General features: G+C 37.2%; 1 protein-coding gene across 6 annotated transcripts in view; it reads left to right on the top strand.

Moving 5' to 3' along the window:
• tweek (transmembrane protein KIAA1109 homolog tweek) overlaps positions 1–15,669 on the top strand; it is a 278,923-nt gene that overhangs the window by 171,273 nt on the left and 91,981 nt on the right. For all 6 annotated transcript variants that reach the window (XM_069846680.1, XM_069846681.1, XM_069846682.1 and 3 more), the window contains 6 exons: positions 934–1,089; positions 3,068–3,176; positions 5,078–5,199; positions 6,830–6,958; positions 9,558–9,804; positions 10,930–11,135. In XM_069846680.1, the coding sequence (XP_069702781.1) occupies positions 934–1,089; positions 3,068–3,176; positions 5,078–5,199; positions 6,830–6,958; positions 9,558–9,804; positions 10,930–11,135 (969 nt within the window). The remainder of the gene's footprint in view (positions 1–933; positions 1,090–3,067; positions 3,177–5,077; positions 5,200–6,829; positions 6,959–9,557; positions 9,805–10,929; positions 11,136–15,669) is intronic.

Genomic DNA, 15,669 nt, shown 5'->3' on the forward strand with positions numbered 1-15,669 from the left:
TTGCTTCAAGATATTTGAATTTTTCCACCTCTTCGAAGGATAAATCTCCAATTTTTATAGTTCCATGTCGTATAATATTCTGCTCACAAGACATAATCATATGCTTAGTCTTTTCGGGATTTACTTCCAACCCTATCGCTTTACTTGCTTCAACTGGAATTTCCGCATTTTCCCTAATCGTTTGTGGATTTTCTCCTAACATATTCACATCATCCGCATAGACAAGAAGCTGATGTAACCCGTTCAATTCCAAACCCTCTGTGTTATCCTGGACTTTCCTAATGGCATATTCTAGAGCAAAGTTAAAAAGTAAAGGTGGTAGTGCATCTCCCTGCTTTAGCCCGCAGTGAATTGGAAAAGTGTCAGATAGAAACTGACCTATACGGACTCTGCTGTATGTTTCACTGAGACACATTTTAATTAATCGAACTAGTTTCTTGGGGATACCAAATTGAATAAGAATATTATATAAAACTTCTCTCTTAACCGAGTCATACGCCTTTTTGAAATCTATGAATAACTGATGTACTGTACCCTTATACTCCCATTTTTTCTCCAATATCTGTCGAATACAAAAAATCTGATCAATAATTGATCTATTACGCCTAAAACCACACTGATGATCCCCAATAATTTCATCTACATATGGAGTTAATCTTCTCAAAAGGATATTCGACAAAATTTTGTACGACGTCAACAAAAGTGATATTCCTCGAAAGTTACTACAGTTAGTCTTGTCCCCCTTCTTAAACATAGGTATGATTATGGACTCCTTCCTAACAAAAATGATACTTACACTAATGATATTTTACGAGTTGTTGCCCACCTTGTTGTCTATTGAATTACTTTTAATATTATATTCTTTTTTAGACCATAGCTTGACATATTTTTGTGATCATATTTTATTTCTTTGTGTATCCTGATTTCTTTTAGAGTTTGAGCATCACTGCAGCATTGTTGCCCTCTCTGCAAGCTCAGTACAAGATGGACCAAGTGAATAGCACAGGAGTCACCGGGAGCAAAGCCAAGTTCACAATAGACTTGCCCCAGCATTCCCTGAGCTTCACCACCAAGCTGCAAGTGCACAATGTAAGAGTGAGCCTTGTTATTCACGTAATTATTGCTGTGTGGCCGAGGAAGTACAAGGATGTAGCTAGTTGGATATTATTTTATGTGAGGTTTTTGGAATTTGCATCATGGCGCAGATCGAGAGGCTTCAACTGTTTTCGAGGTATGTATCAACTCCGTCGTCAGGAAAGGCAAGGAGAGGGGGACTTAGACTTGCCTGTTGGATTATTCTAGCCTTTGAAATTAGTATAGGGCCATTCCATGTAAACTTTGACATTACCACTAAAATTTTAAAGTTCATTTTTTGTGGATTTTGACAAGTAATAATTAATTTCATGGTTATTGATATATAACAAGCAATACTGATTCAATATGTTCTGTAATATTGCAGATTTTTAAATAAAAAAAATGGATAATATTAAATATATGTGTGTGTGCATGCATGCATGTGTCACGTGATTCAGATTCCGCATATTACGGATAAATGGCAGAACTGTGACCCATTTTCAAGTTGCACACCACTTCGACAGGCCACACTGTGCATGATGTGTATCTCTGGAAAGTTATGTGGTGTACTAGGGTGAGTGTATGTATAAGTGTAGTGTAGGGAATGGGTAAGAATGATTAAGATGAGGATGGGAGAAGGGGAAACCTGGTGCCGGCATGTAGCCTACTCCTGTCGAATTCGTCATCTGACAGATGAATCGCTATCAACAGTGACAAATACGTTCTATTCATATGCACTGCAGAGAGATTTGGGATTTAATCCAGGCGTATTGGTGCACAATCTAGTCTTGAATTTATAGTTTCTGTTGTTGCCTAAACTATGTTGTGCAATTGACCATTCTTTTGTTTTGAAGGCAGCCATTGGCTGCGTTCAGCCGGGACAGCGCTGGGGTAGCTATTCATTTTTGCTGAGTTACAGCAGCTGTTAGTGGCTGAACGACCAGACTGTAAAATGTCCGCTGTGATTACAAACAAACACGCCATTGTTCTGTCTACTCCGGCACCATTGGTTGATGTCTATCACCTCCACTTTCGCTGGCTAGCAGCAGGCTTGCAGCGAAAAAAATTTTGCTACGAAAAATGGTGGCCGCTATATCAGCACTGTCGGCCAGCAAGGCGTTCAGTGCTGTCACTATATCAGCGCTACCTCAGCGCTGTCCCGGCTGAACGCAGCCATCGTTTCTTGTTTGGTGTTGGAGGGTATTATGTCATGTTCGTCATAGGTTCTCCAGTTTTTATGATAAATATATTAATCACATTTGCTTTAACATAGTTATTAGGCGTTAATGTCACAGTCGTCATACAGAACATAAATAATAATGTTTTTCACACATTTAAAATAATAATAATAATAATAATAATAATAATAATAATAATAATAATAATAATAATTAGTATTACATATAACTTCTCTTTCCCTTTGCCTGTTGGTATATAATATGCAACAGTTCCTTGAGCTTCTGGTTTGGAACCATGAGTGTGCACTGTCCACCAGTCTGGCTCTGGATAATTTCCATCAATTGTAGCTAAGGAAGTCTTCTTAAATCATACTAACATTGCGTCCCATTATCCTACTTTGTTCCCTGCTTTGCCTGACATATGTCTCAGCGGGGATATCTACATTTTTGTTGGAGACTTTGACCTGCAGATGGTTCTGTTATCCTGAACTTTCCTAATGGCATATTCTAGAGCAAAGTTAAAAAGTAAAGGTGATAGTGCATCTCCCTGCTTTAGCCTGCAGTGAATTGGAAAAGCATCAGATAGAAACTGACCTATACGGACTCTGCTGTACATTTCACTGAGACACATTTTAATTAATCACACTAGCTTCTTGGTTCCTCTAAAAGTCTCATTCATAGCTGGATTTTAATCTGCGATCTCTAGCTGCAGTGCAAGTATGATAATGACTAGAACATTGATCACATTAACAATGATTTTAGAAATTACGAAATTAAGCGTGTCTCTGCCTTATTATTGATGCTTATCTGTCCAGGTGACAGAGGCCCACTTGCCTTCAGAAGCCAGCATAGAACTGCCAAAGGTGCACGTGTCTGCAGAGTATATACAGGATGGCAACAATCCCCGCGAGGCACAGTTTGCAGGTATGATATGCTTCACTTCATTCTCTGTCAGTGTAGTGAAGAAATGCGAATAAATCGTAAAACAGCGAATGCCAGCAGGGGAAGTTATCCCCACCCTTGCCGCTCGGTACCTCGCTTGCCTGCTCTCTCTCTAGTGTCTCTCTCTACTATCTGCCCCGCTTCGGTGGATCACTGCCTACCGCCTCGCACGTATTTCATATTTTACAACACAACACAATACAACCAAATTAATGTGCATTAGACAAAAACGACACACATTGCATTTCTGCAATATGTTATGGCAGTTCCCTTGAACATAAATAGATTCATTTTCTTTCTACCACCAACTCGCCTCGGTAGCCGAGAGGTCTAAAGCATGACCAAAAAGCATGCGTGCGTTTCGTTAGGAAGATACACGGATCAAATACTACCTTCTGCAAAGTCATAAGAAAAAAAAAAAAAAGAGAGAAGCTAGAGAGAGAGGAGAGACAGAGGGAGACAGGACGAAGTTCCTCTTTTGCTTCGTAGATGCCGCATTCACTCTTTTTGTTCCACTTTCCTCCACTAGATGTCACCATACCATAAACCCCTATTTCCACTCTTTCCCACTAGAGTGTGTGGTGAGCTTGTAGGGGAAAAGTGGAAAGGGGTCGTGGGCAGAGCTTAGCGTTCCCTTTTTTACGATTTGCCCAGAAATGCATATGAGATGCAGAAAATTTTATATCAAAATTTAACAAACAGTTTTTAAACAAACATTTTTTTGTTAAAATATCGTTTTAGAAAGTTATGATTTTTGTGCTACTGACCATCAAAGATCTGTTGTAACATAAGTATGCAGATTGTGTTTCTTTATAGGGTAGCATAAGATCAGTAATGACACAAAACAAAACAAAGATGAACTTTTTTATCGCATTTTATAGAACTTAATACGTATTTTATTGAGTTATGTATTTACATAACGTTTAATACTCAAAATACTAGCCATTTACTTCATTATAAAGAGGATATGTGGAACATAAAGTGACAATGTGTAAAGTGCTCCATCATTTTACTGTAGTCTTGTGGACATAGCTCACAACACTGCCAGATGAAAGGGTTTGCAGCACCTCAAGATATCTTTCTCACCCATGATTGTTAAAAAAGCTGTTGCTTATGTCACCTTCATATTTGGGGATCAAATTTTTCAGCAGATGACATTATAGTCAGGAGAGGTAAAAGTGAGGAATACAGGGGGGGGGGGGGGGGTTAATAACTTTTTTGTACGATACTAATAAAAATCTCGTAGAAGTTATTTTTAGATTAATTTATAATTTTTCGTTCACTATATAAACTCTTTCCGCAAGAAATTGGTATAAAGAAGATGTGGTAATTTTAAACAGAAAATAAATATGTGTGGTTATTAATTTTTTATAAAAATAACTTTGAAATCTTTCCTATGAACTTTTGTATTTTTTCAAATGTGTATTATTAATAATATTACACTGTTTCAGCAAAATCCGTTTGGTTTTTAATTCATTTTTGTTTAATTTTGATTCATCTTAAATAGTATTTACACAGAAGTACCTAAACTTCTGTCAGATTTTTATTTCTATTAAAAACATACTAGTATTAAAACAGCGTGATAGAACTGTAAGTAAAAATGACTGCTATAATATGTTGATTTTGCATTCTTATATCTCTAGTTGCCTTAGTTACGGAAACAGAATCTTTTTTTTTTTTTTACCTTACAAACATTATCTTCTTTTACTCCTTTAGAGAATAGTTTTAATCCATTGAAAATATGTTTTCAATTAACACATTGAGCTTAAAGTTTACTATCATTTTCATCATTTGCCATAATTTTAACTCTTTTGATACTTCAAAACTCAAAGGTTTTGTAATTTTTAACCACGCTTACCTTAATTTTTTTTATTAATGTTCAGATGGGGTTGTTCTCCGTCAAGGCAGCTACTTGAGTGCTGTAGCAGACATTGGTGTCTTCGAACATTCACTCACCACTGATTTACTAAACCACTTGGTGTTTGTTCAGAAAGTCTTCATGAAGGTAAGAAGCTTAGAGTTATGTAGTCCAATGTTTCAACCATCATTCATCACAGAATGTGTTAATCATAGAAATGAGTTACATGAAAGAAGATTAATGTAATGAACGTTTACAGTATAACCACAGTCTAGTATATACAGTCACGAAGCTTGAGTTGTGAGGGTACTAGGAACAATAGACTGTACCGGTACTATTTCACATTGTCTGTAATGAGTAGCGTTCCTAGTGGTTAGCAACTATCTATGGATGCATACTCCCTACATATTGAGCTTCGTGACTGTGGGTATAACTGTAAGTTGTGAAATAGTTTTCGATTTTTTACATTATTATGTAGGTAATGGAAGGTACGTGGTAGCACCATGGTTGAGACGATGTGCTACGAGTTGGAAGGTCACAGATTCCATTTCTGATGGTGTCATGGGTTTTCTCCATGGTCCTGGAGTATACTCAGCCTCTAACAGAAATGAGTTCTAGAAATATTTCCTTGCAGTAAAGGCAGTAGGTATGTAGGACTACATCCCTACTGCCATTAATACAAAAGCGGAAGTCTTAACCTTCCACTATCCTGTGGGCCCCCAGGGCCTCCAGTAGGGTAATGTTCTATTTCGTAGGTAACGATTATTATTGAATAGAAAAATGGGGCCTTCTCTTTTGTTATCTTTCTGTAACAACTAAGGTTACATTAGTTCTATAAATCAATTTGTATAGATATCTCTAAGGCCTAAAATTTATTCTCAATTTTTTATTGGAGTTAGAAGTATGCAGGTGTTAATAGATTTCTTTGGAACAGTAATTTGTGGAGACAAATGAAGGGTTGGCAGGAAGAACGATGAGGGTCCAAATAACAAACTTTAGAGAAAAATGAATTTTAGGCTTTAAAACACTCTATATATTATTTAATGTACCGTTTAAAACACTCTGCTTTAATTCGTATGCATAATTAATTACTTTTGATTTTTTTTTATTGCACCTGAAGATTTTGTAATAACCATGTAAGCCTCTATTATAGACATCCAACAAGGAAAACTCAGTGCGCAGAAACCAGCGAGTGTGACTGTCTCACACAGATGATGTATGCTCCTGTTCCCAGCATGCTCTCACACCTATTGCAGGGGAGTAAGAGGGGTATAGCATGCACGCCACGAGGGATCCGAGCTGAGTTTTGGTTGTAGGATACCTATAGTTCTCAACGTAATCCAATAGATGGCACCTCTAACTAAAAAATTTCATTTTATGGACCCTCATTGTTCTTCCCGCCAACCCTTCAAGTGGTCCATATCATTTTATGTATCCATTCATCTTACATAAAAGAAATGTTTAAGCAGATAAAATGTTCTAGCCGATTTTGAATAATAACTGTTTGTGTTATTTTGGAAAGAACACCCATTAAAAATTGTGTTTTGCTATTTGCGAATATTCTTTCAGGGTGAGAGTTCTTTTACATGCGCTAATTCAATGTTATGAGATCCCCAACTTTGTTTTTCATCAGATGGAAGCTGTGCAGAGAATTTTTGTTGCTGTTAAAAATCCAGTACTCTGGACTGGATTTAAATCATCTAATGATGTGAATGGTAACCACACAACCACTCAGAACGACTTTCTCAATGATTGGTATGTTGCTGATGTGTTGCAGGAAGTGAACGAAGTGGTGCAGAAAGTATACGGTGGGGAGAAGCCCGTGCCACTGTGGCTAGAGGACAGCGAGGAACCAACAAGCTCGTCTCTCAAGAGGATTCTGTTCTCACTAGTCATTAGGATCAAGGTACGTCCCTTCATCTATCCTCATTGGTATTTGAATTGGAGTCAACTGAAAGCTCCACACCAAAACGATTGGAAATTGATCTCAGGCAGTTAATGTGAGCCTTTTGCTAGAAAAATCGACTATAAGGCAGATCTCCTGTGCCATTCTTATTTTGTCATTACTCCATAATCACCTTAGCATTTATTAACACATTTCACTCGCAGTGTGTCAAGATCTATCTTTTACAGTATAGCCTTATAGCTAGCTGTTGGAAGTCTTTAAAATTAGGAGAGAAACTACATGTTTTTGGATTATTGTTTAAACAGTATACAATTTTATTTTGGGAATAAAATAAACAGCATTTTTGGCTAGATGAGCCTTTATTCTTCCATTTACATATACCAGTAACATGTTTCTATAAATATGCCTTATGTATTACTGTCTTTCCGAGTGGTTACGTCGCATCCCAGTTTCCCCCACCCATTTCTGCTGGCCCCTCTGTAAAGGCTAGTGGCTGGGCTGTTTGGCTGTATTCTGAAAGTATTTTCTGTATGGAATTGGAAGTCTACGTAATATTGTACAACTGTTTAAAATCAATTAAAGAAAAGGATCCTGTTAAGTAAGTAACTGTCACGTGATTTCCCCATTTTGACGACCCTATGACATAACCACTTGGACGGACAGTAAATTATTACTATTCAAAAATGAAGTTGCTTCAGTGTTACTCTTTCTGTTTCGTCCTAGTGACCGTTGAATAATAGTTATTCAACGTTAAAAAATTGAGCATTTAAATTTTGTAATAAAAAAAGAATAAATTAACCTCTTCCCTTACTATATATTTCACCAGTTTTGTGAAAAATGTGTCATATTTTTTTATTTTCGTAAAGAGGTCATTTAATATTTCAGAATCACTGTATATCACTAATTTTCTTACATACCTAAAAAATCACTATGAAATAGACATACATTCATACCTGAATTATTATCCCGAGGTATCTCGTACACATTGATTCCAGCTCTGGTAGTTGTCCCACTTTGATTTTCTCCTGAACTATTTACCAACTTATGTTTTTTTATGGATTAATTTATGAGGTACAATACCAGTGCTGTTATCAAGGCGTTAAATGTTGCTTGTCGTGTGATAGACTCGAAAGGAGGGTATTACGCACAGTGGCACATTGCATTCCGGACAGTAGTATCTGCTCTCCTATATGAGAGCGTTTTGGGAAGAATGGTGTAGCAGTCATTCAATATTTGTACCAGTACATCTGTTCTTCAGGTTTGTGAATAATGTTGTGCAGTATCACTATGCCCAAAAGTACACGTATTTCAGAGTCTGTAGTAGGCCGCCACGAATTATTTTCAGCATTCTGTGAACACTTATTAGCATGCCGAATCGTCTCCTCGAATATAATGTTGATGAGGTCATTATTAAAGAATAATTAAAAAAATTGAGAATTATCGTTATCAGAAACATTGTTAAAATTTCAGGGAATGGGACCTCGGAGGTGCAGAAGAAATGGTGCCAGATGTCTTCTATTCAAACCACTGTCGAAAAGACGCGACATCAACTGATCTGAATTTGTTTGTTGGTCTATAACTTCGTCTTCTGATACCGATGTTTCATTTCCTAATCTTCTACAGGAATATATTCCTGATCAAAAGTTTCGGAATCACTAACTTGATCCATCTTTACACAAAACAGCACAAAAACACTAAACACAAACAGAAACCGCCAAAACTAACTAGCATCTACTCACTACTGTGTGTGAATGCTATATGAGCATAGAATTCCACTCGCAAGGAAGAAGTACAATAAACACCACCAGATATAGCAATATCACTAACTTCTGTAGCCATCTAGTGAGGAAAAGGTTAATGAAAGAATGGAAACGTATATATTCGGGATATAATCCTTAGCAGCGAAAATGGGACTCAAACGAGTTAACTCGGGTTAATCAAGGAAGTGGTTAATAAAAAGAAAATAATTTTAGTGCACATATTTCATCTTTATGAGATATAAAACCTCCATCACATTCTTATGAGAAGATTGAAATATTAATGCTTTATGCCGAATCGTAAGGAACTGAATGGAACGATAATGATTCTCACAGTCTGCCATTAGAAAAGGGAGGAGGAAAAAGACGAGGAGATGAGGGAGAAGAAGATCAGGAACAAAAAAAGAAAGAAGGAAGGTGAGAAGAACAGAAGGAAGAAGCGAGGAGACGAGGATAACTAGCAAGAAGGAAGAGCACAAAAAACAGGAGGAGAAAAGGAAACTGAAGGGACAAGTAAGGAGAATGATACGAGGAGGAAGAACGAGAGCCAGAAGAAAAAGAATAAGATGGATAGAGGAAGAACGACCTCCCAAACACCCGATGTCCCTATTTGATGCACGGCAATGTTAACAAATAATTCTTCCAGTCTCCTCTTGTGTGGCACTGTCCACGCAGTCTCTATTTCCTCTCCCCGTCCTTGACCTCAGCTGTGGCTACCTGGGCCATAAAATAATCATATTTAGATATTCATTTGTGCAAAATGGCATATTATGTGTTAATAAAATGTTATTTCCTTTTTAATTTTTCCATTGTGATGGATTATATTACCTTGCTGTTGACAGAGGATCCAGCTGACAGCCACAACTCCCACCAACTCAGCTGTGCGTCTGGAGACGGGGGCAGTTGAGTTCCAGCTGTCCAACCGGGTGCAGAACGTGTCAGGTGCTGCACAGCCCAACCCATATATGAAGATCTTCGGCAAGGCCCAGGTGGACGTGAACCTGAGCCTTGGTCAACTGCTCAAGAACGTCATGTTCGAGGAGGCTGAGCCAGAGTTCCAGCAGTACGCCTTCTTCAAGACGAGGATAGGTAATACAGATTACGTGATTGCCATGGGAACTGTTTCTAAGATTTATATTTCAAGAACAACGAACAACAATTTGGCAGTTGCATCATCATCATCATCATCATATTCTACCAGTGCCTGGAGCTTTCGAGCTATGTGTCAAGTCATAATACTGTAGCTTCGATGTCTTAATTGGAAATAAAACTGTCTTATATTTTGGATCTTTTTGTCTTCATTTAGCTCGCAGATTTTTTGTAGGGACACAACATTAGAGAGTGCTTGACGAGTGTTGATTTGACATCCTTTTTATTTAGGATAGAAGCCCGGCAATTTTACTCTTTACATCCTATGAAGCAGTAAAATTTTCTTCATCTTTCTTGGAATATTTTATTTCTTAGCAATCTTTTCTTTCTGTGGGTAACATTTAAGATTTTTTTAAATTACAAACAATTTTTTTTCAAGACTTGTAAAAAATTTCATCTACTTCTTAAATTCTTAGTAACCTGTCATATTTTGTGTGTGTTTGTACACTAACAGTAGACCTGCATAACGTTTTCTTCTTCTTCTTCGTCTTCTTCTTCTTCTCCTCCTCCTCCTCCTCCTCCTCATCATCATCATCATCATCATCATCATCAGACTGGTTAGTTTGCTTTCTCCTTTTGTGTTTTAATTAGGCTAGTTTATTTGTTTGTTTATTCATGTATATAATTGTTTACTTGCTTTTATTGGTTTCGTCTTTGATTGTCATTTTACTTTTTTTCTGTACTATTTCTTTTCTGTTTTCAAATATTTCTAACAGATTAATAACCACTGGCGTAGCTCATTCGGCCAAGGCGCTTGCCTGCTGATTCGGAGTTGCGCTCAGGCATGGGTTCGATTCCAGTTTGGACTGATTACCGACTTGATTTTTTCCGAGGTTTTCCCCAATTGTAAGGCAAATGTCACATAATCAGTTGCGAATCCTCGGCCTCATCTTGCTATCGTCAATCCCATCGACGCTAAATAACCTTGTAGTTGGTACAGTGTTGTTAAATAACCAAGTAAAAAAACTGATTAATATTGTGTTAACATGAATAAAGTAGAACAGTATTGTTTTTTTTACTTGAATGTTATTTTGGATTTCTTGTGAATGCAATGTTTTCTTTCAGGTCTTCGCAATGCTTTCCAAGACGAAATGGTGCAGGGCGAAGACAAGGAGGTCGTACTGATAACCCTGAAGCGACCACTGATTTACATCCAGCCCATGGCAGTGGACAAAGCGATATTAGTGTGGCTCAACTACAAGAATGCGTATGAGTACTGGAATGAACAGCGCTCCAACCTCAACAAGGAGGTTCTCACAGCGACGCAGCAGGTATGCAGTGTGTACACATCCTCACTCTGTCAAGGAAAAGGGATATATGTGCTGCACTTGTAGGAAACCAACATTTGGGTATATGTTGTGTTGCCACAGCTAAGTCACTGTTAATGTGCCATAATTGTTCAACATTTGGAAGTAAAATTACCTTTTGAGTCACAACCTGAATTCTAATCCTGGTAAATTTAAGGGTACACTGAGGTGAAATTCTGTCAATTTTATTGAAAAAATTCTGTTTTTTGTTTTTAATGTAAAGAATTGTATATCGTTCAGAGAATCTCTCCACAGTTTTTAAACGCAGATATGTCCTTTCAGTCAACTGTTTCGGCCAACATTTGTAAAAGGTTGCACACACTCTTGGTGGCCCTTTTAAGCTCCGTTTTCTCCATTTTCATTTTTCTTGCACATTGCTTTACTAAAAATGCTGCTCCTCCAAATTTCGTACTGTGTGCATAATTTTTTTTGTAGGTCGTCTTAATGGTGTGCTGTGCTTAACAAAACTTGCTATCAAGATTTTTGGGAGAAATATATATATTTTCTTTCTGTTAGACACTATAATTTTCACCTGTTTTTATAAATATCATCGTCGTCATCCTTCCACGTACTAATCCTTGAAGAACTGTTACCATCTAAGTGAAACACTTGTTTTCTCAAGCCATCTCTTCCTTGGATGACACAAAAATCTTTTGCATGTTTTTATATTTCAATAAATAATATAATTGTTTCTTAGATCTTTAAGAATTACCTGAAAAAAAAAAAATAGCAAGTTATGTTTCAGGGCGATTGAAAGTATGCAAATTCCAGAAAAAAAACTATTAAATTTGTAGCAGTAGTGATTTTTCAAAATATATAATTTAATTTTACGAAGAAAAAAAAAAAATAAATTCTTACAATTTGAGACCAAATGAGGTGAAATTTTGTACAGAGGATATTTATATGCAGCATAATATATGTACATATTTTCAAAGATCTAGTTCAAATGGTTAAGGAAATTGAAATATCACCTCAGTGTATCCTTAAGTGCAATATTTCAGATGTATAGAGACGTTGTTGGGTTACTTTCACTTCCTCAATTACAAATTTTAACTTACCATTGCTCTCCCATAATCATCTTAATCGCTACCATTTTCTGTTTGATGTAACTTAGATCTGTTTTTCATGGTGCACCACAGACAACATTCATGTTACACTGGCACGCAAAAAAGTGGATCACGTGGTAAAAATGTAGTCACCATCTGTAAACAGCAATATGAACAGTATATTAATAGAGATAAGGTTTTTTTGTGTACAAAGATGAATTCAACTTTTTGGAGATGAGTATGATGTTGAGAGGTCTTAATTAAAATGTCTTTCCACGAGCCATTTTCTACCCCTTAGTGCCAGGCTGTTTATTTTATGATTTTAATAGTGCAACTGCAGTTCACGTGTCAAAACTAATATTAAACCATCGTCCAGTGGTCAGTGGCATTGTTCACGGATAGATCACGATATACCCACTGTGATCTGATGATAGAGAGAAGGTAAGAATAGGTCTGAGAAGCAAATATCGCTAATATATTCGCCTTTCAACATCTCTGGTAATGACTTCGTCATGGCGTGAGCCCATTCGGATGCTAAGTGAGTTGTGGACAAGTTGCGAGGCTGGGGATTATTTCTCAAAGTGACAAATTTGAAAAGAAACAAACTATCAGTATCTCTAAGCTTGTATTTATGAAAGAAGATAAATGACTGCTGTGCAATTGCACACAGTATTTAGACCTGCTGTTCACGAATTCGTTGACTCCGAAACAGTGACATATGCTTCCTGAAATAGATTTCACTCACTAGCCTGATCATTAACTGCACCTTTCTGATCCAGATTGTCAGTTCTCCTGATACTTGCAAATATTCGGAAGAATACTCATGTACTAACACGTAATTTAAAATGCTAACAGCAATGTGTAAATCTCATGATGACTTGGATAATCTCGCTCATGCTTTCTGGTTGTCTATATTCCGCAACAATAAACAATGAGTTTTTTTTTTATATTTAATTGCCCAGAATGATACTGGTGCGATAATCGCCAAAAATACATTAATGGCATTTTGCTAAGATTTTTTGTAAATGGTATCCCTAAAAGAGAACAATTATTATTGAAATTTCTTGAACGACTCTATATATTGTGACAGCGACGTGAGAATCGAACTCACGACCAGCGTCCCGCATGAAAGCAGATCGCACAGGCTCCACGGAACATTGAGTGACGTCGCGCGGTGGAGAGAAGAGAGAGGGTGTATTACGTCACGCGACGAGTTTGCGCGCGCATCTGGTGCTGGTAGAGAGGAGAGGGCCCTGGATTTCTCTGGAATGCCATCTCTAGAGACGGGTGGAACCTTCGAGGCTACGTCGCTGTAGTTATAAATTACGGTCGCGAAGGAACGACAGCAGTTTTCAGAGTTTTCAGTTATTCAGTCAGTGAGAAAGCCAGAGCAAGCAAGCCAGCCGGAGTTCGACTCGAGTGTGCGTCCGCATCTGCGTCAGCATCCGAAGGCCTGAGTTCGAGTGCAGTGGACCGCAGTTGGAGGGACCTGAGTTCGAGTGCAGTGGACTGCAATTGGAGGGACCCGAGTTCGAGTACAGTGAACTGTCTCTGAAGGTCTGTGGTTCGAGATACCGTGAACTCGAGTGACTGAGATAGAAGAACTGTGAACTCAGAACTGGTAGTTCTGATTTGTAAATAGTGCTTTGTAAATATTAGTTAAGATTAACAGTTCATTGTTGTGCGTAATAGTCCAAGTAAATTGTCATTGTCGTCGGTGGAGTGCTATAACGAATACTGTGTTGAGTGGAGATCCAATTGTTGACGAGAGCGTTTAAGGTGAATTGTAGAAAGGAATTATTGTTGTGACGAATAAATTACATTGTTGTTACTAATAAAATTCACAATATTATTATGTTTTGTCACACACTTTGTGCAAGTTTGTCTTTCGTCTGCTAACTCTTAGAGTGGGCGAACCTTTATATTTTATAAGTGCATCACAAGATGGTCATGATTCTGTCGGCTGTATTTTATGAATTGCAAAAGTAAAGTCCCTTTCACCTTTTGAACTACAGGTAGATCTCGGTATATGCGAAAGATACATTCAGCAAAATTGCCGTGTAAACCGAGGAATCATTTTATATGCGCAGTATAGGTGTAGGTTCTCACATATTCACAAATTTAGCTTAGAATAATTGGAACATGTAGTATTTATATTACCAATATTACCTTTCTGAAACTTAGTATTAATGCAGAAATTCAAAATAATACACTGACGATATATTTTAAAGCTGAAACTCAAAATAATACATAAAAATTTATTTTTGAAAGTCCTACTTCACATTTCAAATAGCTTCTGGCTCATCTACATCTGTATATTCTGCTGATGTTGAAGTTATTCCACTCCCTCTGATGGATTTTCGATGTGCCATATCAGTGTGCTGTTGAAGTGTTCCCATTGATACTTGACATTCGTTTGAAGTGTCAAGTCGTTTTGTGAAAAAAATGTTTTAATTGTCGACTGTGTAGTTTTCTTCACCCTCTGGCTATACAGCTCTTTGTAACATTTCAAAACATGTTCAACCTCTCTCTTCAATTTAGCATTATCACCATCTTGGGATCAATGCTTAGAATTATTTTAAAGCCATTGAGCTAATGTATAGACTTAAAAGGTGATTATGTCAAATATTTTTTTTTTTAATCCAATGCCACCAGGTTGTCTTTTCGACATTTCTGGTCTTCTCTCCTGGCCGTGGCTTAGTTGTAACCCACTTCTGAGGTTGGGGCACCTGGAAGGCAGAGTTACATTACCCCGATGATGTGATAGGATGATTATGATAATGTGGTGCCAGGAGAGGTCTTAAATCTAAACTTAACCTAAATTCCAGACCATGGACGAACACAGGAATAATCCCCTTTAAGGAAAAATTCTTGTGTTCTAACCAGGAATCGAACCCGGGACCTCATGAACTATAGCCAGAAGCTCTAACCACAAGACCATGAGGGTGGTCAATACTTAATACTTAATGTCAGAATACTTAATGTGCAATATGAATGAGTCTTAAGACATATCAATATTCTTCTATTTTTTGCTAATGCTGGATACTTGACTGTTCGTCATTACCCACATGAAGTCAGTTATGTAGACCAATTTACTGACAGAGTCGTTGCAGTTGAAATAATCAATCTTCTTAATGTATCCAGCTGTTTGCTGACAACTTAAAGTCCACTATACTCCACTGTAGTCTATTCAATTGTTTTCACGAGAAATGAGAGGTATTTTGATCAGATTAGAAAACACATTTTTCTCAATTTATTTTCCATTACGCCAGCAAACATCTGTGATTCCACAAACTTGCTTGTCTGAAATATTGATGGCCCCGCAACCCAGTATGTGCTGCAAGCTTATAACAGAATTCTCTCTGCAGAACCTTTCTTTTTTTTTTTTTTTATTACTATTTAATATTAATCATTATTTCAACTGCTATTTTTCGCAGTTGAAATAATGATTA

Source organism: Periplaneta americana, chromosome 15, assembly GCF_040183065.1.
Source record: "Periplaneta americana isolate PAMFEO1 chromosome 15, P.americana_PAMFEO1_priV1, whole genome shotgun sequence".
NCBI lineage: Eukaryota > Metazoa > Arthropoda > Insecta > Blattodea > Blattidae > Periplaneta > Periplaneta americana.